The following is a 21,822-nucleotide window of genomic DNA, read 5'->3' on the forward strand; positions in this document are numbered from 1 at the left end:
TAATAAAATTGTTAATCAAACTTTAGCAAATCAATCTCTATAATGAAACATTGGTTGAGATAAAATGCCTTCAATCCAATAATACTATTTATGTACTTAAGACAGTTTTGAGAAGTATGGTTTTCAAATGTAATAATAATACACTCTTTTGTTTCTATCCCTTTTTTTTTTACACAAGACGAATTTTGTAATGTACATATATAAAGTAATCAAAGGCTAGAGAGATCATAGAAATTAAATGTTAACAAGATCACATATAAAAGCTTATACTGTATATGATTATGATGATGGCCATGATGATGATTAGCAGGTCCATTTAGAAGTTGGGAAACAGCTGAGGTAATGACACCATTTGCAATGTTTGTTCCCATTCTCTCCTTTGAACAGCATCACTAATCCAACAGTTAACCCAACCACAAGTACAACCGCTGCAACTACGAACAGCACGTACTGGTACATGCTATACTTGCGTTTGTTTCGCGCAGTGTTGGTGCGGGAAGCTTCCCAGCCGTACTGTGGTCGGACAAGGAGGACAAACCCGAGGCAGAATCCGGTTAAAAACCCTCCAATGTGTGCGAAATTGTCAACCCGAGGAAGCATTCCTAGTGCTAAATTGATTGCAATGATGAATAGAAGAGTGATCAGAGCAGCTGCCTGCAAATACAAACTGTTAGAGAGGGCATATATAAACCAAACATGAACCTATATGCTTAGACCAAAACCAAAACTGAACAAAAATGTGTTTAGACTTTAGATTGCTTTTTTAGAATCTAAAGAACCGACTCAAAAGCTTCAAAACCAACAAAACCGAATCGCCTAGTCTTATATGTAGAAAATGCATAATTTCCGGTAAAGGCTGGTTTAGTGCAAGGGGGACATAAGTACCTTGTTAGCATAGATTATCCAATTGGTGAGCAGTTCAGATAACATTGCTCCAAGAAGTCCAAAGAGCGCACCCGAGGCACCAACAGAGATACTTTCTTGAAGGAAAAGCGATGAAAGTATGCTTCCACCGAGACCCGATACTAAGTAGATAAGCCCAACTCTTACTACACACGGCCGTGATAAAGATAAAAAATGTTTCAGTTGGTGATCACAAAATTTATCTATCACTTTCATAGGCAAAGGCAAAAAGACTCACTGAAGCCAAATTGCTGCTCAAGGCGGATACCGATGAAGATCAAACTCAACATATTGGTAAGAAGATGAATGATGCCAGCGTGAAGCCACATACAAGTGAGAAGTCTCCATCCTTGATGTTCATGTACCACTTTCCTCCATTCCAATGCTCCCATTTTCTCCAATCTAAAACAAGAATCCAGAGTAAAACCAAATCAAGCACCAAGCAAACAAAAAACAAAAGTTAAACAAGGAACAACAAATTAACCATCACTAGAGACATTCACAGAACAATTGACAATCAAAGTTCACAAATCATATAAGTTGCTTAGTCCAAATCTAAATCAGAGAAGTCTTCAATTGGGATACATATCAACCGACAAATTCTAGCCAGAAGACTAAATGCATAATTACGAATGGAAAAATGGAAACTTTGGGAAACCCCACAAGCTCGAGCTCATTGTCCAGCCATTACAAACGCTAGAGATCAATTCAACTACAACTTTAAAAACAAAAAAATTGAGACTTTTGGGGGTACCCAGAAAGTAAATCAGATTCACAAATTCAAGAATCTCAAGCTTCAACCACAATTACTGAATTAAAAACGAAAACTTTGAGCTCAATTAGAGAGATCAAACCCAATTGCGAATTAGAAACCAAAAAGAAAAAAAAAAAATTGAGACTTTTGAGATACCCAGAAGATAGAAACTCTGAATCTGGAGCTTTTTAAAGTAAACTTACGTTGAAGAAGATGGACCAAAGAGAGGATTCTCTTTAAGTGGCTGAAACGAGAACCTTCTGAGGAACTTAGCAACACACTCTTTGTTAGCGCCTGTGATTTTCTTAGGACAATCATTAACAAACATCACAGCGACGAAGACGGCGAGATTCGCCACTACAATCGCCGGAATGAGCCACGAAGTCCAATGAGTTTCGCCGGAAGACTCATCGTAGAAATAGTTGTTGTTATTAGCTCCTCTGTTTCTCTTCCCTCCTCTCTCCACATCTCTGTTCGCCATTATTTACTCTGTTTCCTCTTATCACAAAATCTCAGGTGTTATATAAAAAAATATCGAAACTTGGATTAAACGGATCAAATACGAAATTCAGGAGAAGTAGCTTAGAAGAAAGAGAGGAAGAAGATGATGAATTAGAAGGAAGAAGAAGAAGATTGAGACAGAGTATCAGTAATTAGGGTTAAAGTTGTAACCTTCAAAGAAACACACAAACAAAAACGTTTTTCTTTTACGATTTTTGAACCGTTGAATTGATGTTAAAAAGTGAGTGCAATTAAATAAAGACTTTATTAGGTCTGTGTGTGTCTATCTATCTTTATCGATGTGTGTAGAGAAAATAAAGTAATTAAAACAGAGCTTTGGTGGTGTGTCAATGGCGAGTTAGGCGGTGGTGCCAGCTCCTCTCTTCTCCTTAGGTTTTGCAAGTTTCTATTTTGAGTATAATAAAACAACTCAACACCTGCGATTGTACTATATACTGTATACAATTCTGAAATTTCGAAGGGTTCTATTATTTATTTACTGGGAGTTTTCCTAAAAAAATATCTCATGTTATTAAATTTGAACATCTTAATACCTAATTATTTTGCTAAAATACAATTTTTTATTTTTTATTTTTAAAAAAAAAATTGTTCAAGAAACGTAAACGCGTGTTGTAGAACTGTGAATTTGTAAAATGCTCATAAGAAAATTTTGTCTAGTCTCTTTGTAAGTTTTTATTATTAACGATCAATATCATAAACATGTTGTCCTGAATAAAACGACGATATGTATAGGGATCCCCATGAAGTAGATATCTTGTACAAATTCATGTGCGCTTTGGTTTTGTGACCGTCTCATTAGACAAAGTAAAAATTAATAATCAGGCATGTTTGTTGCGTCCATGCATTTTAAAGTAGGACCATATATGGATATTTTCAAATTACGATCCAAGAAATAAATTTGTAAGGTCCACGCGGTTTCATTAAGGATAGGAAAAAAGATGACTACTTACACAAAGTATAGGTAAATACATGGTCATATATACCAACTATATTATTGTATACTCAACTACACGAAATATATGTATTACATGGTCACATGCATGAACTATATGACGTCATGTGTTCAACACCATAGATATACAATATGGTACACTGATTGATTAATTCCGGTGTTGACTCTAGCGTTGACCAAAAAAAATTTCTAAAATTAAAAATTAAAAATAAGAAATTATTATATTAAATCATTTATGGTTTTTATTAATTAAAAAATGTTCTATTCAATATCTAAATATTTTTTATATATTTCCTAAATATATCTTAAATGTAAAATAGTGAACCCAAACCTTAAAAAAATTCTAAAAATTAATTTAACATATTGTCATTGTGTAAAAAAGGGTAAAAATGAAAATGTTCATATGTTAAAAGTAAATATTGTGAATTTTTTTGGTTGTTGTTTATATGTTAATTCAATATCTAAAGATATTTTGAATCTATTATCTAAATATATCCTAAATGTAATATAGAGAACTCAAACCTTAAAAAAATTCTAAACATTAATTTAACATATTGTAATTATGTAAAAGAGGATAAAATTGAAAATGTTCATCTGTTAAAAGTAAATATTGTTAATTTTTTGTTATTTATATGTTATTTTGAGTATGTAAATTTTAAAGTAAAGAGTGTATAAAATTTTTTATAACATTTACCATGCAAAATTTAGAGTAAAGAGTCATATACTCAATATTTTGCATATTATTTTCTAATGAAAGTAGTTGAATTTGATTTTATTGATTTTGTAGTAATTAAATAATCTGATTATAAAAGATTTATATATATATATATAAATCTTGAAAATAATTATAAATTGTTTTATATCTTGAAAATCATTATAAATGATTTTATATCTTGAAGATTATTATAAATGATTTTTTTTATCTTGAAAATAATTATAAATGATTTTTATTTAACTATTTACTTTAGCTTGAAAAATAAAAAGTAATTAATCATAAGAATGAATATATTAGAGATATATAAAAAATATTTGGATATTGAATAGAAAATTTCTTTTAATCATGAAAACCCATAAATAATTTATTATAGTAATTTTTATTAATTTAGATTTTCTTTAAGTGTTGGTTAACGCTGGAATCAACGTCGGTCTTCACCGGAGTCAATTGACCGGTATACTGAATTATATGTCTATGATGTTGACAGCATAACATCATATAGTTCATGCATGTGGTCATGTAATACATATACTTTGTGTAGTTGAGTATACAATAGTATACTTAATATGTGTGACCATGTATTCATCAATACTTGGTGTAGCTAGCCATCTTTTTTCTTTAAGGATACACACCATTGACATTATTAACCATCATCCAACACCACAAAGCTATTTTTAAAGTAACGAGTATAGTGTTGTCTCTCAGGCACGAAACCCAAGGAGCCGTTTCCTTCTACAAGATGAGCTTCTTCCAGCAGCGACGTTTCTCAGGGAATCTTCTTTTCTGATCTGTTCACCTTTGCTAAGGAGAAATCCCTCTCGGGTGGATCTCCTTTTCCGGTGACTTAACCGGAACCACCAGATCCACTGGATCCTCAGATCTGCTTCTCCTTTGGCGAATCTCTTGCCCAGCCGATGAGTCCCTCTTCCTTCAGAGCGTGTGACTTGTTCATCGTCCCTCTCTCCTCCACACTGTCGCCGGCTGACGCCCTCACCTTACCTCACCAGATGTTCCCTCAGATATGCTCTTCTGAGACGGGAAGGTATTGGATGTTGGTTGAGTTTGTGGCTCTGGTTTTGTGGAATTTGGATGAAGTTATGGGCTTAGATACTGTTGTGTCTACTTTAGTGCTCTCTTGCAGCAACCTTATCGCTTTGATGCGATCATTTACCGCAGTATGCGGATTCTATCTCGATTTGGCTTTGTTAAAACTTGTCTTGTGGCAACTTGGACAAAGTTCTTTGAATCTAAACAACCGACCAGTTCATCGGGGCTTTTGTAGCCCTCATCTCTCCTTTCTAGAGCCTTTATTCCTCCCCTATACTTCACTTGTGTTTAGTGGTAGTGTTACCGGGAGCATTGTGTTAACTGTTCTGCTTGAAGTAGAAGCGGGGATTGTTGTTCAAGACTGTTCTCGTTCAGCATTTGTTGATTGTTTAACGTTAGTGTCTTTGGAGGTTTTGTTTCCTTCTCCTTGTGTTTTCAGTAAGGACTTCCAAGCTAAAGAGGTTTGCTTTACTGGATGCTCTTGGTTTGATACTTCCTTGGCAGAACTTCAGTTTCCTTTCCCAAAATTCCCTCTTCTTTGGAGGGGTTTGGATGATCAAGACTTGTTGGTATTGCAACGTTCCTCCTCCCGACTGATGGTTATTATAGATGCGATCTATCAAGAAACTGTTGAGATTATACTTGTTTGTTGGTCTCTTATGTTCTCTTCCTATGATTTGTATCTTATCTATCTCTTGTTTAACCATCCTTTGATGGTGTTTTTTTTGGCAATTGTTGCCTTGTTTCTTTTGTTTTGGATGTAGTTCCTCTTTTGTTAGAGGTTGAAACTCTTTAATTTAATGAAAGTGAATTGTTTGACCAAAAAAAAAAGTAACGAGTATATATAGAAGGATATCTACAATTTCGTGGCCAAGATTTTTGAGCCAAACTAATACTATGACATCAAAATAGTTATACAATCAATTTTTACTTTTAACTACGAAAACTCATGTTTTTGCATTTAGTTTGATAGATTTTGGTTTGATCGTTACTATTAATACTACCATTTATTTGATTCACCTTTTGCATTTTACTATCTTCTTTGTTCTTTTTGTCTTTTCCTTCTTCTTTTTTCTTCTTTAATACTACTAATATATTTCTCTACGGATCAGGAAGTCACAATCTTAATTTAAAGGCTTCTCATGAAATAATTTTTACAGTAAACATGAAATTATCCACATATTTGCTATCAACTTTTGTCAACAACAACGACGGCAAACCATCTTTGCTAGACCAAATATAATATAATCAAAGAAAAAAGCCATGACTTGGCATAAATCAAAGAAAAGGATTTTGATCTAGCAAAGATGGTTTAATAATTTTTCATGGGACGAGATATTAGCTTGTTTGATATAAAAATACCATATTGGTTAGGAATTTACTGAATTAAGCTTCAATGATAATTAGAAAAAGATTGACAAGCAACCGGTTTATATTTAAACAGTTCCAAGGTATATCAAACAGCAAAAATTAATGAGAACGGTTTAACCACAAACCGGCAACAAATCAGTTTATATATAAACCGGCAACCGGTTCGTCAGTGGACGTTACCTAAGCTAAAGTTTCTCTTGTTGTTTGAACCAGGTTGTTACTTGTTAGTCAAACATTCATCAACACATACAACACTTACTAGTCTTGCTTCATTAATTTTGGTTTCAATTCCGTACCTTAACTTTTCCATACATTACTGAATGTATTTTTTAGTTGTTGAGTGTGGAGTGTGGAGTGTGGACGAAATCACAGCAACCCGTCAAAAGTCGTAAACACCAACTAAGTCTAAACAAGATGAAAAATTCTAAAATCTATATATTACATTCTCACGAAACAAATGGAAACCAACGTTATCTTACCGTCTAATACCTTTGTTATCTACCTTTCTCAAGTTTTCCACCAGCAACAAAAACAATATGGCAAACGGCCATCTTCAAGATCACTTAACCACTTGTTTAACCAAAGAGACACAACAATTTGACGAAGTGAGCTTGCAAGCGGAGACGATCTTATACATCATGCCATTCGCCATGGTTTTCAAAGCCGCTTTGGAGCTTGGCGTCATTGACATGATTGCTTCCGTAGATGATGGTGTGTGGCTCTCGTCTTCCGAGATCGTGCTCGGTCTCCCAACTAAGCCCACTAATCCGGAGGCACCGGTATTGCTGGACCGGATGCTGGTTTTATTAGCGAGCCACGCAATCTTGAAGTACCGTATGGTGGAAACCGGAAAGAATGGTAGAAGTGAAAAGATGGAGAGGGTCTACGCAGCTGAACCGGTTTGCAAGTTTTTCTTGAACCAGGGAGATGGCTCCGGTTCTTTCGCCCCTCTGTTCATGTTGCTCCAAAGCGAACTCTGTTTTAAAACCATGTACGTATACTAATAAATGAACCGATGAACCAACAATACGTTCTTCTATTCATACGTACGTAACATTAATGAAAAATGGTTTAATTAATTTTTACAGGACACATCTTAAGGATTTGATATTAGAAGGAAAAGATGCATTCAGCTCTGCTCATGGCATGAAACTTTTCGAATACATAGGTTCGGATGAACGGTTCTCTGAGATGTTTAACCAGGGAATGTCGGAATCTTCCATAATGATCGTGAAGAAGGTTTTAGAAGTTTACAGAGGATTTGAAGATGTGAATACTTTGGTGGACGTGGGAGGAGGAAATGGAACCAACATGAGTCTAGTCACTTCTAAGTATCCTCATATTAAAGGCATCAATTTCGATCTAGCCTCGGCTTTAGTTCATGCTCCTCTTTATCCAGGTATAATAACAAGTTGTATTTTGAAGTGCTCGTAGGTTTTGATAACTATATCTCTTTGAATTGTTATACTAGGAGTGGAGAATGTCCCAGGAGATATGTTTACAGAAATTCCAAAAGGAGATGCCATCTTCATGAAAGTAAGTTCCTCTATATATATACTATTTAATTGAATTCTTTTTATATATATATATATATATATATCATTCATACATATATAAAATGGACATACAAATTATATATTCAGTGGATATTACATGATTGGAATGATGAAGACTGTGTAAAGATTCTGAAAAATTGCTGGAGAAGTCTTCCCAAGAAAGGAAAAGTGATAATAGTTGAGATGATTACCCCAAAAACACCAAAGAGCAACGACTCTTACTCTAACGTTGTGTTAGCCGTGGACATCGTGATGTTAACACATTGCTCAGGTGGTAAGGAGAGGTCTCTTCCGCAGTTCGAGAGTTTAGCCTTTCAGTCAGGTTTCCTTCGTTGTGAAGTCATTTGTCTTGCCTATTCATATTATGTTATCGAATTACACAAATAGATACGATATTTTTACCAAGTAAAAATAAGATTTAGCTAGTCTCCTCAATGTGGACACTACATATTAGCTATATTGTTAAAGCATACATGATGACAAGCTCATGTAATTCTTATCTACAAGCCCATCTATAGACTATATAGCCCATGTAATTAGGTTTCTACCAAGTGGATTCATCATATTAATATATATGAGTGTAATGACAATATGAGTAATGAGGACATTTCTCGAAAATTAATTTAGGTCGCTACGATTACGCATGTATTTAAATTAAACATATTACTAAAACATTATGTGGTAGAAATATAACAGCTTACTATTGGAGATACTCGATTTATATTTTATGGATTTAAATGGGAAGCCTTTGAGGGTTTTACCCCTACCCATTAATAATCATTTCTTGTAAACCAAGCCTCACTCTATATTCACTATGATCCCAAATGATTTTGCAATTGCATGCGATTTATAACGTTAGTTTTTTTTTTAATAAAATCTTAACTCTTTTCCCCTCTCTATTCGAGCCCCAGAGAGCTTTATGCTCGCTAGCAAAAGCTTATATCTATTAATTATTTCCGTCATATAATAAAGCCCACATTCCTAGAGTTTTATACCCAGACTTTTTTAATTTCTGTGTGTTTGCAATAGAACAATAAGGAACAGGTAAAGAGCTCCTCAGCACATCCTGATCCCCATTCTTATTAAAAATGACGCATCAACTTAATTGCAACTGGTGGCTGAATTTTCTACCACGACAATTCTGGAATTTCATTGTCTTTCTCTAAAAGCAAGATCACTTTGCTTCCCAGCAAAACAGAGTCTGCAACCAAGGCCTCAAGTGTTATCAAGCCCAACAACAAACCTGCAAAGCCCAATGCCAATATTCAATTTGCAGTCAGCAACAGTAATATGGTGTGTGCAGTACAAACTGCCAAAAGTGAAGGTTTCAGGAAGCTCCCACCTGCCTTGTACAATCGTTTTGGACTATTGCAGACTCTAGGTGACAGTGATAGGGTTGCCAGCTATAGGCCAACGACAATGTGTGCTTAGTCTATTTAAACAAACCTCTGTCATCTCTTTGCATACATCGAAGCAATATGCAATAAAGCAAAATACTTTTTGTCTCTCTGTTCTATTCTTGTTTTTTCTTTTTCTTATCATGGTATCAGAGCATTAAAACCTTAACAGGTGTTAAAATGGCTGAATATCCAGATTCATATCCGGTCCCTTCCAATGTTCATGTTGCAAGTTATGTAACTCTAAAACTCAATGATTCAAATTACCGTCTTTGGAAAACTCAAGTGGAGCCTCTTCTCAGCAGTCAAAAACTGCTTGGTTTCATAAATGGCCGCTATCAAACTCCGCCAAAGTTCGTTGACAGAACAGTTGGTGACACAGTTCGAGCCACTGAAAATCCAGCCTATGAAGCCTGGTTCTGTACGGATCAACTAGTCCGCTCCTGGATCTATGGTACTCTGACTGAAGAAGCACTTGGTGGTGTCTGCAATCTCGCCACGTCTCTGGCTGTTTGGACTTCCTTGGCTAACACCTACAACCGAAGCTCCATAAGTCGAGAGTTTGAGCTCAAACGCAAGCTTCATGCTATCAGGAAACAAGGTAAAACCTTTTCTGCTTATGTGCGAGAATATACAGCAGTGTGTGACCAACTGAGTTCTATTGGAAAACTAGTAGAGGAATCTATAAAAATTTGTGGTTTTCTGCTTGGTCTTGGACGAGAATACGATCCTATTGCTGCGGTTATTCAGAACTCCATGTCTCGGATTCCTACACCAAAGTTTACTGAAGTGTTGTATGAGATTGAAGGTTTTGATACTCGTCTGCAGTCGTATGATGATGATACTGTTGCTACTCAAATGGTGTTCCATACTCCTGCTGCTCAGACTCAAGAAGTGTTTCAAGCATCCCAAACCAACAACTACAGAGGTCGTGGGGGTTATAACAACAGATCTGGTTCAAACCGAGGAAGAGGTGGCTACTCTTCTCGTGGACGTGGATTCCATAAGCAAGCTGTCAGTTCTAGTTCAAATCAATAGTCTGGTGCTACAAAAACTCGTCCAACATGTAGATATGTTGCAAAGTGGGTCATACGGCTGCTAAATGTTGGAATCGTTTTGACAACAACTATCAAGGTGAAAATTTGGCTCAAGTTTTGGCTGCTTTACAAGTTTCAGACTCCTCTGGTCGAGACTGGATTCCAGATTCTGGTGCTACATCTCATGTTACCACAACTGAAGCTGCTCTGCAACATGCTACACCATATCAAGGTACTGACTCTATCATGGTAGCAGATGGAAATTATCTTCCAATTACGCATGTTGGCTCCACTAGTCTACCAGTTTCTATAGGTAGTTTGACTCTTAATGATGTTCTGGTTGGTCCAACAGTCAAGAAATCCCTATTATCTATATCTAAGCTGTGTGACGATTACCCATGTGGTGTATTTTTTGACTCTCTCAAGGTCTACATTCTGGATCTGCAAACCATGAGGGTTCTAGCAAAGGGACCAAGACATGAGGGGCTGTATGTGCTGGAGAATCAAGACTACAAGATCTTCTACTCAAATAGACAAAAGGCCACTGACGACTCAATTTGGCATCATCGTTTAGGTCATGCTAGTCAGGGAGTTCTCCAGCATCTTCACAACAGAAAGGCTATTTCAATCAATAAGAACAACATCAACTCCATTTGTGAACCTTGCCAGATGGGGAAAAGTTCAAATTTACCGTTTTCAGTTTCAAAGTCTATTTCAGTTGAACCACTAGCTAAGATTCACTGTGATCTTTGGAGACCTTCTCCCATTGAGTCTGTACAAGGTTTCAAGTACTATGTGGTATTTATTGATGATTTTTCTCGATTCAGCTGGTTCTTCCCACTCAAGTTCAAGTCTGATTTCTACAACATATTTCTGTTGTTTCGAAAACAAGTTGAAAATCAGTTTGATAAGAAGATTAAAAATTTTCAAAGTGATAGAGGGGGTGAATTCATCAGTGGCAAATTCAAGAAACATCTTGGTCAGTGTGGAATCAAACATCAAATCTCCTGTCCTCACACTCCACAACAAAATGGAGTTGCAGAACGCAAACATCGACATTTCATTGAACTGAGTCGATCAATGATGTTTCATAGTCATGTCCCACTTCAGTTCTGGGTTGAAAGTTTCTTCACAGCTAATTATCTCTGCAATCTGCTACCAGCTGCTTCACTCAGTCTTCGATCACCCTATGAAATCTTGTTTCAACAAAAACCGGATTATACGTCGCTTAGAGTGTTTGGCAGTGGCTGCTATCCTTGTTTACGTCCTTATACGGCTCACAAGTTTGAACCATGTTCATTGCAATATGTGTTTTTAGGCTACAATGCAGCTTACAAGGGCTATATGTGCCTATATCCTCCAACAGGACGTGTATATTAGTCGTCACGTGATTTTTGATGAGAGCTTCTTCCCATTTCAGAGTAAGTATAATCACCTGCTGCCCACTTACTCATCTGCATTGTTACAAGCCTGGAAAGCTGCTACTCAGACTACTATGATTGTTCCCCAATCTGATTCTTCGGCAATCTTCTTGCAAAAGCCTCTATCATCAGTTGCAGAAATGGAGCATGCAAACTCAATAGAGGAGTCGGAGTATAACGACATTACAGAAACTTCTGAGGGTTCCTCTGCAAGTGATACAGAGGAATCGATCACTGAGCATAACAGTAATGCAGAAGTCTCTGAGGTTTTCTCTGAAGAAGCACAACTCGAAGACAATCAGGAGACTACTCAACAATCAGTTCAACCTACAAATGCTCATCCGATGGCAACAAGAGGCAAAGAAGGGATCAGAAAGACATACCCAAAGTACTTACTCATGGCTAACCCTCACAAACCTAGCGAGCCAAAAACAGTAGCTGAGGCTTTGAAAGACCCACGGTGGACTAATGCAATGGGTGAGGAGATGTCTAATCAATGAGCATGTCGGACATGGCACTTGGTACCACCTTTACCAACTATGAACATCATTGGTTGCAAATGGGTGTTTCGCATCAAGCTTAATGCAGATGGGTCTCTTGACAAATTTAAAGCCAGATTGGTTGCCAAAGGGTATCATCAAGAGGAAGGTGTGGATTTCCTTGAAACATTTAGTCCTGTTCTTCGAACTGCAACAATAAGGATAGTTCTTAGTGTGGCTACAGCAAAAGATTGGCCAATTACTCAACTTGATGTCAAGAGTGTGTTTCTCCATAGAGATCTTCATGAGGACATCTATATGGAGCAGCCTCCTGGCTTTGAAGATCCACAGCATCCTTCCCATGTATGCAAGCTAGACAAAGCTATCTATGGCCTCAAACAAGCTCCAAGGGCCTGGTTTGATAAATTCAGTACCTTTCTACTTGAATATGGTTTTACTTGTAGCAAGGCTGATCCATCCTTGTTTGTCTATCATCATAATGGTGATACTCTGGTGCTTCTCTTATATGTGGATGATATCATCCTAACAGGAAGTAATAAGGAACTCTTAGCTCATCTTGTTGAAACTCTTGGACAACAGTTTTCCATGAAGGATCTCGGATGTTTGCATTACTTTCTTGGAGTTCAAGTGCAAATCACTTCAGAGGGGATGTTTCTCAGCCAAACCAAGTATGCTGAAGACATTTTACATCAAGCAGGGATGGCTGCGTGTAACCCTATGGCAACACCACTGCCTCTGCAACTGCCAGCAAATAAAACAGGGGATGAACTCTTCCCTGAACCTTCGTATTTTCGAAGTCTTGCTGGTAAATTACAGTATCTCACCCTGACAAGGCCAGACATTCAATTTGCAGTCAATTTTGTGTGTCAACGAATGCATACACCAACAATGGCAGATCTTGGTCTTCTCAAAAGGATACTGAGATATATAAGAGGCACAACCACGTTTGGATTGCGTCTCAACAAAACAAGTTTTCCTCCAGTGCTTGCGTATAGTGATAGTGATTGGGCAGGCTGCAAAGAAACAAGAAGGTCTACTACTTGTTTTTGTACGTTTCTCAACACCAACATCATCTCATGGAGTGCAAAACGTCAACAAACCGTTGCTCGCTCTTCGACTGAGGCCGAATACAGAGCAATGGCGGAAACAGCTGCAGAACTCACTTGGATTTCTTCCCTTCTCAAAGACCTTCATGTGTCTCAAACAGGTCCTGCAATTCTTCACTGTGATAACCTCTCTGCAGTTCACTTGACAACCAATCCGACCTTTCATGCCAGAACCAAACATTTTGAAACCGACTGGCACTACATCAGAAAAAGAGTCGCTCTTGGTTACATTGAAACTCGCCACGTCCCTGCAGCTCTCCAAATCGCTGACATATTCACCAAGTCCTTACCCAAACAGGCGTTCACTTTACTGAGAGACAAACTTGGAGTTGGTGTTCCACTCACCTCAAGTTTGAAGGGGGGTAAAAGCAAGATCACTTTGCTTCCCAGCAAAACAGAGTCTGCAACCAAGGCCTCAAGTGTTATCAAGCCCAACAACAAACCTGCAAAGCCCAATGCCAATGTTCAATCTGCAGTCAGCTACGGTAATATGGTGTGTGCTGTACAAGCTGCCAAAAGTGAAGGTTTCAGGAAGCTTCCACCTGCCTTGTACAATCGTTTTGGACTATTGCAAACTCTAGGTGACAGTGATAGGGTTGCCAGCTATAGGACAACGACAATGTGTGCTTAGTCTATTTAAACAAACCTCTGTCATCTCTTTGCATACATCGAAGCAATATGCAATATAAAGCAAAATACTTTTTGTCTCTCTATTCTATTGATGTTTTTCCTTTTCTTATCATTCTCTTCAGTCATGCACAAATTGTCTTTCTCTTCAGTCATGCACACCTTGGTAGAAAATTATAATTTCACGACTTTTTTCTATTGAAAATTATAATTCCACTACTATTTTATCTGTTGAAAATTATAATTCGACGGCTTTTCCTATTGAAAATTATAATTCCAAGAGTTTTAGTTATATTATTTTTGTTTGACAAATACAAAAAAATTAGTCTTGTTCGTTCTTTTCCTTTATATTACTTTGCAAAAGACAGAGTTACACGACCTTCTGTGAACCAAATAAAAAATAAAAAAATAGAACATCCATACAAAAAGATTTATGATTTTTTGGGTTCGTTAAAAATGTTTGGGACACTATTCTTATATTGCAAACTAAGAATTGTAAAACAACGATTCTTATTCAAAAATAGATACATGGGAATATTTTGTTTTTGTTAATTTATGATATAATATGCGCTGTAAGACTTGTTCAGCATGTTCGAAGCTAAATAAAAGATTTTTAGTTATATTCGAGGAAATTTCTCATTTCATTTTCGTACCTAAAATATGTTAGCGTACGTCTTTGACGTCATAATTATTGGATATTAGTCAATGACTCAATGGAAACAAAATCTAGACATTAGTTTGATATTCTTAGACAAATTTAGGTTATGCATGCTTTTATTAATCCGCATGCAAACAAATATCTCAGCATAATCTTGTGGACACAGACAGCTTCGAGGCTTCTCCTATAAAATGACAGCAAGAGTGAACGATAACGTTCAGCTTTCTCTTACCATCTCTATATCTTTGCAGCATTGCTACCTATCTTTCTCAATTTTTCAACAATGGCAAACCATCTTCAAGATCCCTTAACCACTTCCCTTAAACCGGGTCTAATCAAAGAAGAACAACAATTTGACGAAGAAACAGTGAGCTTGAAAGCGGAGAAGATCTTGTACACTGTCGCCTTCCCCATGGTTTTCAAAGCCGCCTTGGAGCTTGGCGTCATCGACACAATTGCTGCTGTAGATGAAGGCGTGTGGCTCTCGTCTTCTGAGATTGCGCTTCGTCTCCCAACCAACCCACCAACCCGCAGGCACCGGTATTGTTGGACCGGATGCTGGCTTTACTTGTTAGTCACTCCATCTTAAAGCACCGTATGGTTGCGACGGGAGAAAATGGCCAAACCGGAAAAACCGAGAGAGTTTATGCTGCTGAACCGCTTTGCATGTTTTTCTTGAACCGTGGCGGCGGCTCGGGTTCTCTTGCGACTCTGTTCACGGTAGGCCTAAGCGAAGTCTATTTCAAGACTTGGTACGTACTGCTTCATTAGTCACATACAAGCCAAATAACTACTTGATTATAAGTAAATTGCATTAACCTTTCCATTCCCCCGTTTTAATGAACCAGTAAAACCAGTTTGCAAAAAATTAATTTTTGTTTTGTTTTGTTTTTTTTGTAGGACAAATCTCAAATATATGGTATTAGAAGGAACGGATGCATTCACCTCTGCTCATGGCATGCGACTCTTTGAATACATTGGTTCAAACCAACGATTTGGTGAGATGTTTAACCGGGCAATGTCAGAAGTTTCCACCCTGACCATGAATAGAGTTCTAGAAGTGTACAAAGGATTCGACGATGTAAACACTTTAGTGGATGTTGGAGGAGGATTTGGACACGTCATAGGTTTAGTGACTTCCAAGTATCCTCATATTAAGGGCATCAATTTTGACGTAGCCAAGGTTATAACCGAAGCTCCTCTTTATCCAGGTACACTATATATACTAACTCATAAAGTCAACAAATTGTACTTGAAATTGCTAGTTCTGATATAAACATTATATATTTTTTTTTACAAATTAAAATAAATAATATAATTTATCTTTCTCAGATTTACTTAAAATGTTTTATATATAGGAGTGGAGCATGTTTCAGGAGATATGTTTAAGGAAATTCCAAAAGGAGATGCAATCATCATGAAAGTAAGTAACCAGTTATTTTATACGGAAAAGCCAAAGATATATATATGATCCCATTGTCAACATGACTAACTACATAAACTAATGGCAGTGGATACTACATGACTGCAACGACGAAGATTGCCTAACGATTCTAAGAAACTGTTGGACAAGTCTTCCGGAAAAAGGAAAAGTGATACTAGTCGAGATGATTACGCCGGTGGAACCAAAGATCAACGACACTTCTTCTAAAATTGTATTTGGTATGGACATGTATATGTTAACACTATGCTCAGGTGGTCAGGAGAGGTCATTTCCCCAGATCGAGACTCTAGCCTTTGGTTCGGGTTTTATTCGGTGTGAAATCATATGCCATGCCTATTCGTATAGTGTTATCGAATTACACAAATAGGTTCCAGATTATACCAACGAAAATTAGTAAGATTAGTCTCGTCAACATAGAGACTCTATATAAACTCCATATATACCTTGTTTTATCATAATAAACTATTTTACCTTGTATTTCACATATTCACGAGTTTTTTTAAGTTTATAATGGTTTTTTTCCCTTGTGTGTAATTTATATAATAATAGTCATCTGAATAAATCTGTTCATCTGAATAAATCTGTTCATTCTCTCCAACTTGAAAATAAAAAAAAATCGCAATTTAAATGGCATATAAATAGGCACTGCAAGTTACACAAAACATAAAGGGCCAACGGTGACTCACAAGCAATCAAAATCTAGAAAACATAGAAATAGTACAGCATGAACCACTACTATATATGACATTCTAACGTGGCTGTTTGTTGAACATTCATTTTTTGTTTGTTTTTTGAACATTCATTAACTCATACCAAACACTGACTATTCATAATTGTATATTGTATTAAATACTATTGATTTCGCTTTCATATCTACATGTGCATTGAATGTGTATGTGTTTCTAAAGTTATTGCCTGCTGCTAAACCATATCACATATAGTATGTTTCAATTAACTTAAAACTGAATTAGTAGATATCGATCGTGTTGTAGCCTGGGTTGGCTTTTTTCTCCGAAAATCATATTCTGGTAATAATAATTATCCTTGTATTTATTTTAAAAATTACTTTGTTTAAAACAGTATTTAATTTTAAATATTGCAATTTTATATTTTTTTGAATTTAACATATATATTTTGTATGTATGTTATCAAATAAACAAATTGAGTGATAGTGGGAAGAAACAAATATGGAGAGCACACATTAGTACATATTCTTATTGGATTATACCTGAGCAATCATAACATTAGCCTGAGTGTCCGAGAGGGTTTATCAAGTATATGCATGAATAGCCTTCCGAATTGGTGATTTAGTGCCATTTAATGTATTTTTTTTTTTTGGGAGTAAACTACTCATCTCAGTTTACTTTTCTTTTTTTAGTTACGTAATTTGACGGTTATTTACTACTATTACTTACTAGGAAAAAAAAAAAACAACCATACAAAATCGATTGTGATTTTTTTTTGGGCTCGTAACATGTTGTTTGGATAATAATCAATGCAAAAAAAACTATAGACATTAGTTTAGTTTTTTGTTTAAATTTCTGGTATAATTTAGGGATATATAATATTCAAATATTGTGAACACAGCACAGGCGCACAGGCGCACAGCTTCCCAGGCTTCTCCCTATAAAATGGCAGCAAGTGTGAAAGACAACGTTCAGCTTTATCTTACCATCTCTATATATTTGTTACTATCTATTTTCCTCAAATTTTCAACAAACAACAACAATGGCAAACCATCCTCAAGACCCCTTAACTACTTCTTCTGAATTGGCTCTAATCAAAGAAGATCAGCAATTTGACAAAGAAACAGTGAGCTTGCAAGCGGATAAGATCTTGTACACTATGGCCTTCCCCATGGCTTTCAAAACAGCCTTGGAGCTTGGCGTCTTCGACACGATCGCTGCTGTAGATGAAGGCATGTGGCTCTCGTCTTCTGAGATTGCGCTTCGTCTCCCTACCAAACCCACAAACCCGGAGGCACCGGTTTTGTTGGACCGTATGCTGGCTTTACTTGTTAGTCACTCAATCCTAAAGTGCCGTATGGTTGAAACTGGTAAAAACGGTCAAACCAGAAGACCCGAGAGAGTTTATGCTGCTGAACCGGTTTGCATGTTTTTCTTGAACCGTGGCGGCGGCTCGGGTTCTCTTGCATCTCTCTTCATGGTAGCCAGTAGCGAAGTCTATTTCAAGACTTGGTACGTACTACTTTCTTATTCACAAACAAGCCATACAACTATTTGATAATGAATTACATTATATTAGCATTCATCACCCCGTTTTAATAAACCTTCTAAGTCAATATAATTAAATAAGTTTGCAAAAAAAATAAAATTAATTGATTATATATTTATTTGTACGTCGTAGGGAACATCTCAAAGATATGATATTAGAAGGAACGGATGCCTTTACCTCCGCCCACGGCATGAAACTTTTTGAATACATTGATACAAACGAACGATTCGGTGAGATTTTTAACCGAGCAATGTCAGACGCTTCTATCAATATAATGAATAGAGTTCTAGAAGTGTACAAGGGATTCGAGGATGTTAAAACTTTAGTGGATGTGGGAGGAGGAGTCGGAACCAGTATAGGTTTAGTGACTTCCAAGTATCCTCATATCAAAGGCATCAATTTTGATATAGCCAAGGTTATATCCCATGCTCCTCTTTATCCAGGTACAAAACTATATTAACTAATAAAATCAACAAGTTGTACTTGAAATTGCTAAAAAAAATTGATATTTATCTTTCCCTAATTTACCTATAAAATGGGTTATATATAGGAGTGGAGCATGTTTCAGGAGATATGTTTAAAGAAATTCCAAAAGGAGATGCCATCTTCATGAAAGTAAGTTCTATGTATTGCACATAATATCAATATATACTACACGATTTGAACCATATATATTAACTACATAAATTAATGACAGTGGATACTACACGACTGGAACGACGAAGATTGTGTAAAGATTCTAAAAAGTTGTTGGGCAAGTCTCTCGGAAAAAGGAAAAGTGATACTAGTCGACATGATTACACCGGTGGAACCAAAGATCAACGACTCTTCTAATATTGTGTTTGCTGTGGACATGGTTATGTTAACACTATGCTCAGGTGGTAAGGAGAGGTCACTTCCTCAGATCGAGACTCTAGCCTTTGATTCGGGTTTTATTCGTTGCGACATCATATGTCATGCGTATTCATATAGTCTCATCGAACTACACAAATAGGTTGATGTCTATAATTGCCAAAAATGGAATCTTTAATGATAACAGTTTCAATAAAAGCTACATTGCTTATAATTATTTTTGTGAAATCAAAATACCAAAATGGGCCACTACAAGCAAATAACGTGATCAAAATCATTCACAAGCAATCAAAATCTAGAAAACATAAAAATAATACAGCATGGACCACCTCTATGTCATTCTAACGTGGCTGTTTGTGAACATTCATTTTTTTTTTTGAACATTCATTAACTCATACCAAACTGACTATTTATATTTGTCGATTGAATTAAATATGGATTTCGCTTTCGTTACATGTGCTTTGAATGTGTATGTGTTGTTGCCTGCTGCTAAAGCTAATCTAAGATCAAGAACTTGAAAATATAAGAACAACTTTTCTTATTAGATTTATAAAACTTTCTCAAAAACTAAGTCTCTTTCTCAAATCTTATGGAACAGCTTTCCATAGACTCTTGTATTTATAGAACTAAGCTACTCCTTATTCTATTCGGATTAAACAAACTTATTTGGAAAACTTATTTGTGATTCCTACTTCTATTTCTTTATTTCCATTTCTCTATTTCTAGAATCTTTTTATCCTTGAAATAGCTTGCTCTTCAAGCTTTGGAATTATCCAACAGCTAAACTATAAGTATGATTCAATTAACTTTAAACTGAATGTAATTAGCTGGATAAAATCGGTCACTCTCACTTGATTCATAGCTAGTATTCACAAGTTCTTCCCTAGTTTAGTTCAGTTTCATTAGACTGATTTATTGTATCTAGTCAATATAATACGTTTGTGCTTGTTATCCTGAAAGTGTTTTCAAAAAAAAAAAAAATAGTTGCATAAATGATTCCATCAGAGTATATAAATTCAATTCACACTGTCGCAAAAAGGAGTGTTAATGCATATTTTAATTGCTTAGAAGAGGAAAAGTAACTCAGGAGTTTAATTTTACGACATTTATAGTTTTACACAATTACACTCAATGAGTATATATAGCTCAGCCATCGGAAAATGTGAAGGTGAATGAAATGTAACAGCAAACGAGAAGAAATGCACGTGTATATATTAACGGCATCAATTTGGATGTAGCCTCAGTTTTAGTTCATGCTCCACTTTATCTAGGCAAACCACTAATTAGATACTGTATTAAACAAGTTATATCTCTTATAAAATCTGTTTATCTTTGCTCAATATTAGTTTAGTAAATTAAAATCGATCGGTCATATATAGGAATTGAGCATGTTAATAGAAATTCCAAAAGGAGATGCCATTTTTCTACAGGTAAGTGTACCTCTATATACACTATCGAATGAAAAATAATAATAGTAATCATTATATTGAAATTATATAAAACTCCATAGTCAACCATATACTAACTACAAAGGGAAATGCATAAATTAATGATAGTGGGTACTAAATGATTGGAACCACAAAAGATTGTCTAAAGATTTAAGATTCTAAAAGATTAAAAGTCTTTCCGATAAAGGAAAAGTGATAATAGTCGAGATGATTACGCCGGTGGAACCAAAGATCAACGACATTTCATCTAACATCGTGTTCGGTATGGACATGTTGATGTTGACACAATGTTCAGGTGGCAAGGAGAGGTCTCTTTCCCAATTCAAGACTCTAGTCTCTGATTCGAGTTTTATTCGTTGTGAAATCATTTGTTTTGCCTATTCATATTATGTTATCGAATTAAACAAATAGATTTATAATTTTACCAAGAACAATCAAGGTTAATATCTCGTCAATGTGATGAATATATATCGTCAAAATACCTTGCAAGGTATTTTTATATCTATAAATAAATGAAACTTGAGGAGCTTTTCTTGTTTTCTTTGTGATATCAAAATACCAAAATGGTTAGGATCAAGATTCAAAGATAATATCCATAAACATTCACAAGCAATCTATCCGAATTATCAAACAACATAGAGCTGACCAAATTGGTTTAAACATAAACCGTTCCACCGTTCATCACTACAGATGAGTGGAAGTTAACTTTCGCTGTTTCACAAACAATGACTAATTTAGCCAGAAGACCACATAGTTGAAGATATGATCCAACTCCATCACAGATTCTCATACGCACAAATCCAGTTTCCTTAAACGGTAATCATTGGGGTAAGACGAAAAATGCAACGTTGGAATGTTCTGAAATGTAGAGGAGGAGAATCAGGTGTATGCCTTCATAAACTCGAGTTTTAGATACTCAGCCATATCGATTACTATACGGAAAAGCGTTGTGTTAATGTCTGTTGGAGAGTATATATCCCAGATCGTAGAGCTGCTTTAAGCCGTGACATGCATAGTCAAACTTACTTTCTAACACATTACGAACAAAAAATATAAGAAAAATGAAATATATTTATTAATTTTGTACAAAAACTTGAAACATATTGTATGGTTTAATTAAGTTTCTCGAGCTTTCTCCAAAATTAAATTAGGTCGCTACACTTACTCATGTATTTAAATTAAACATCTTACTAACATGTTATATATCATTTGTGTGGTAGCAACATAACACCTAACTATTGGTGAATGGTGATACTCGATTTATGGGTTTAATGGGA

The 21,822-nt window shown here is 35.9% G+C and overlaps 5 protein-coding genes across 7 annotated transcripts; 4 read left to right on the forward strand and 1 right to left on the reverse strand.

Annotated features, from left to right (window-relative positions):
• Nucleotides 1-105: 105 nt before the first annotated feature.
• Nucleotides 106-2,627, reverse strand: LOC104703929 (RHOMBOID-like protein 2). The gene is made up of 4 exons (XM_010420022.3): nucleotides 1,861-2,627; nucleotides 1,142-1,305; nucleotides 886-1,049; nucleotides 106-654 (listed from the first exon to the last, which is right to left on the reverse strand). Exons 1-4 carry the CDS (start codon nucleotides 2,136-2,138, stop codon nucleotides 304-306), a joined length of 957 nt encoding a protein of 318 aa, XP_010418324.1. The 5' UTR covers nucleotides 2,139-2,627; the 3' UTR covers nucleotides 106-303.
• A 2,020-nt stretch (nucleotides 2,628-4,647) lies between these two features.
• LOC104703930 (uncharacterized) lies at nucleotides 4,648-5,712 on the forward strand. Its single transcript, XM_010420023.3, has one exon. The coding sequence runs from the start codon at nucleotides 4,761-4,763 to the stop codon at nucleotides 5,655-5,657; it is 897 nt and encodes a 298-aa protein (XP_010418325.2). The 5' UTR covers nucleotides 4,648-4,760; the 3' UTR covers nucleotides 5,658-5,712.
• Nucleotides 5,713-6,717: 1,005 nt separating this feature from the next.
• Nucleotides 6,718-8,438, forward strand: LOC104703934 (indole glucosinolate O-methyltransferase 4-like). Of its 2 annotated transcripts, none has more exons than XM_010420025.3 (4): nucleotides 6,718-7,255; nucleotides 7,353-7,663; nucleotides 7,736-7,800; nucleotides 7,908-8,438. In XM_010420025.3, the coding sequence occupies exons 1-4, from the start codon at nucleotides 6,801-6,803 to the stop codon at nucleotides 8,205-8,207; spliced, it is 1,131 nt and encodes a 376-aa protein (XP_010418327.1). In that variant the 5' UTR covers nucleotides 6,718-6,800; the 3' UTR covers nucleotides 8,208-8,438. The 2 variants fall into 2 exon arrangements, with proteins under 2 accessions (XP_010418327.1, XP_087313781.1); XM_087457655.1 differs by having other exon boundaries at nucleotides 6,726-7,255; nucleotides 7,353-7,612.
• A 5,510-nt stretch (nucleotides 8,439-13,948) lies between these two features.
• Nucleotides 13,949-16,590, forward strand: LOC147941995 (indole glucosinolate O-methyltransferase 3-like). The gene is made up of 4 exons (XM_019228122.2): nucleotides 13,949-15,318; nucleotides 15,467-15,777; nucleotides 15,925-15,989; nucleotides 16,078-16,590. Exons 1-4 carry the CDS (start codon nucleotides 15,122-15,124, stop codon nucleotides 16,375-16,377), a joined length of 873 nt encoding a protein of 290 aa, XP_019083667.2. The 5' UTR covers nucleotides 13,949-15,121; the 3' UTR covers nucleotides 16,378-16,590.
• A 639-nt stretch (nucleotides 16,591-17,229) lies between these two features.
• On the forward strand, nucleotides 17,230-20,956 carry LOC104703933 (indole glucosinolate O-methyltransferase 4-like). Of its 2 annotated transcripts, XM_087457656.1 has the most exons (5): nucleotides 17,542-18,208; nucleotides 18,378-18,688; nucleotides 18,796-18,860; nucleotides 18,943-18,999; nucleotides 20,711-20,956. In XM_087457656.1, the coding sequence occupies exons 1-5, from the start codon at nucleotides 17,739-17,741 to the stop codon at nucleotides 20,954-20,956; spliced, it is 1,149 nt and encodes a 382-aa protein (XP_087313782.1). In that variant the 5' UTR covers nucleotides 17,542-17,738. The 2 variants fall into 2 exon arrangements, with proteins under 2 accessions (XP_010418326.1, XP_087313782.1); XM_010420024.3 differs by lacking the exon at nucleotides 20,711-20,956 and having other exon boundaries at nucleotides 17,230-18,208; nucleotides 18,943-19,311.
• The last annotated feature ends 866 nt before the right edge of the window (nucleotides 20,957-21,822 follow it).

Source organism: Camelina sativa, chromosome 7 (genome assembly GCF_030686135.1).
Source record: "Camelina sativa cultivar CO46 ecotype springtype chromosome 7, ASM3068613v1".
NCBI classification, from domain to species: Eukaryota; Viridiplantae; Streptophyta; class Magnoliopsida; order Brassicales; family Brassicaceae; genus Camelina; species Camelina sativa.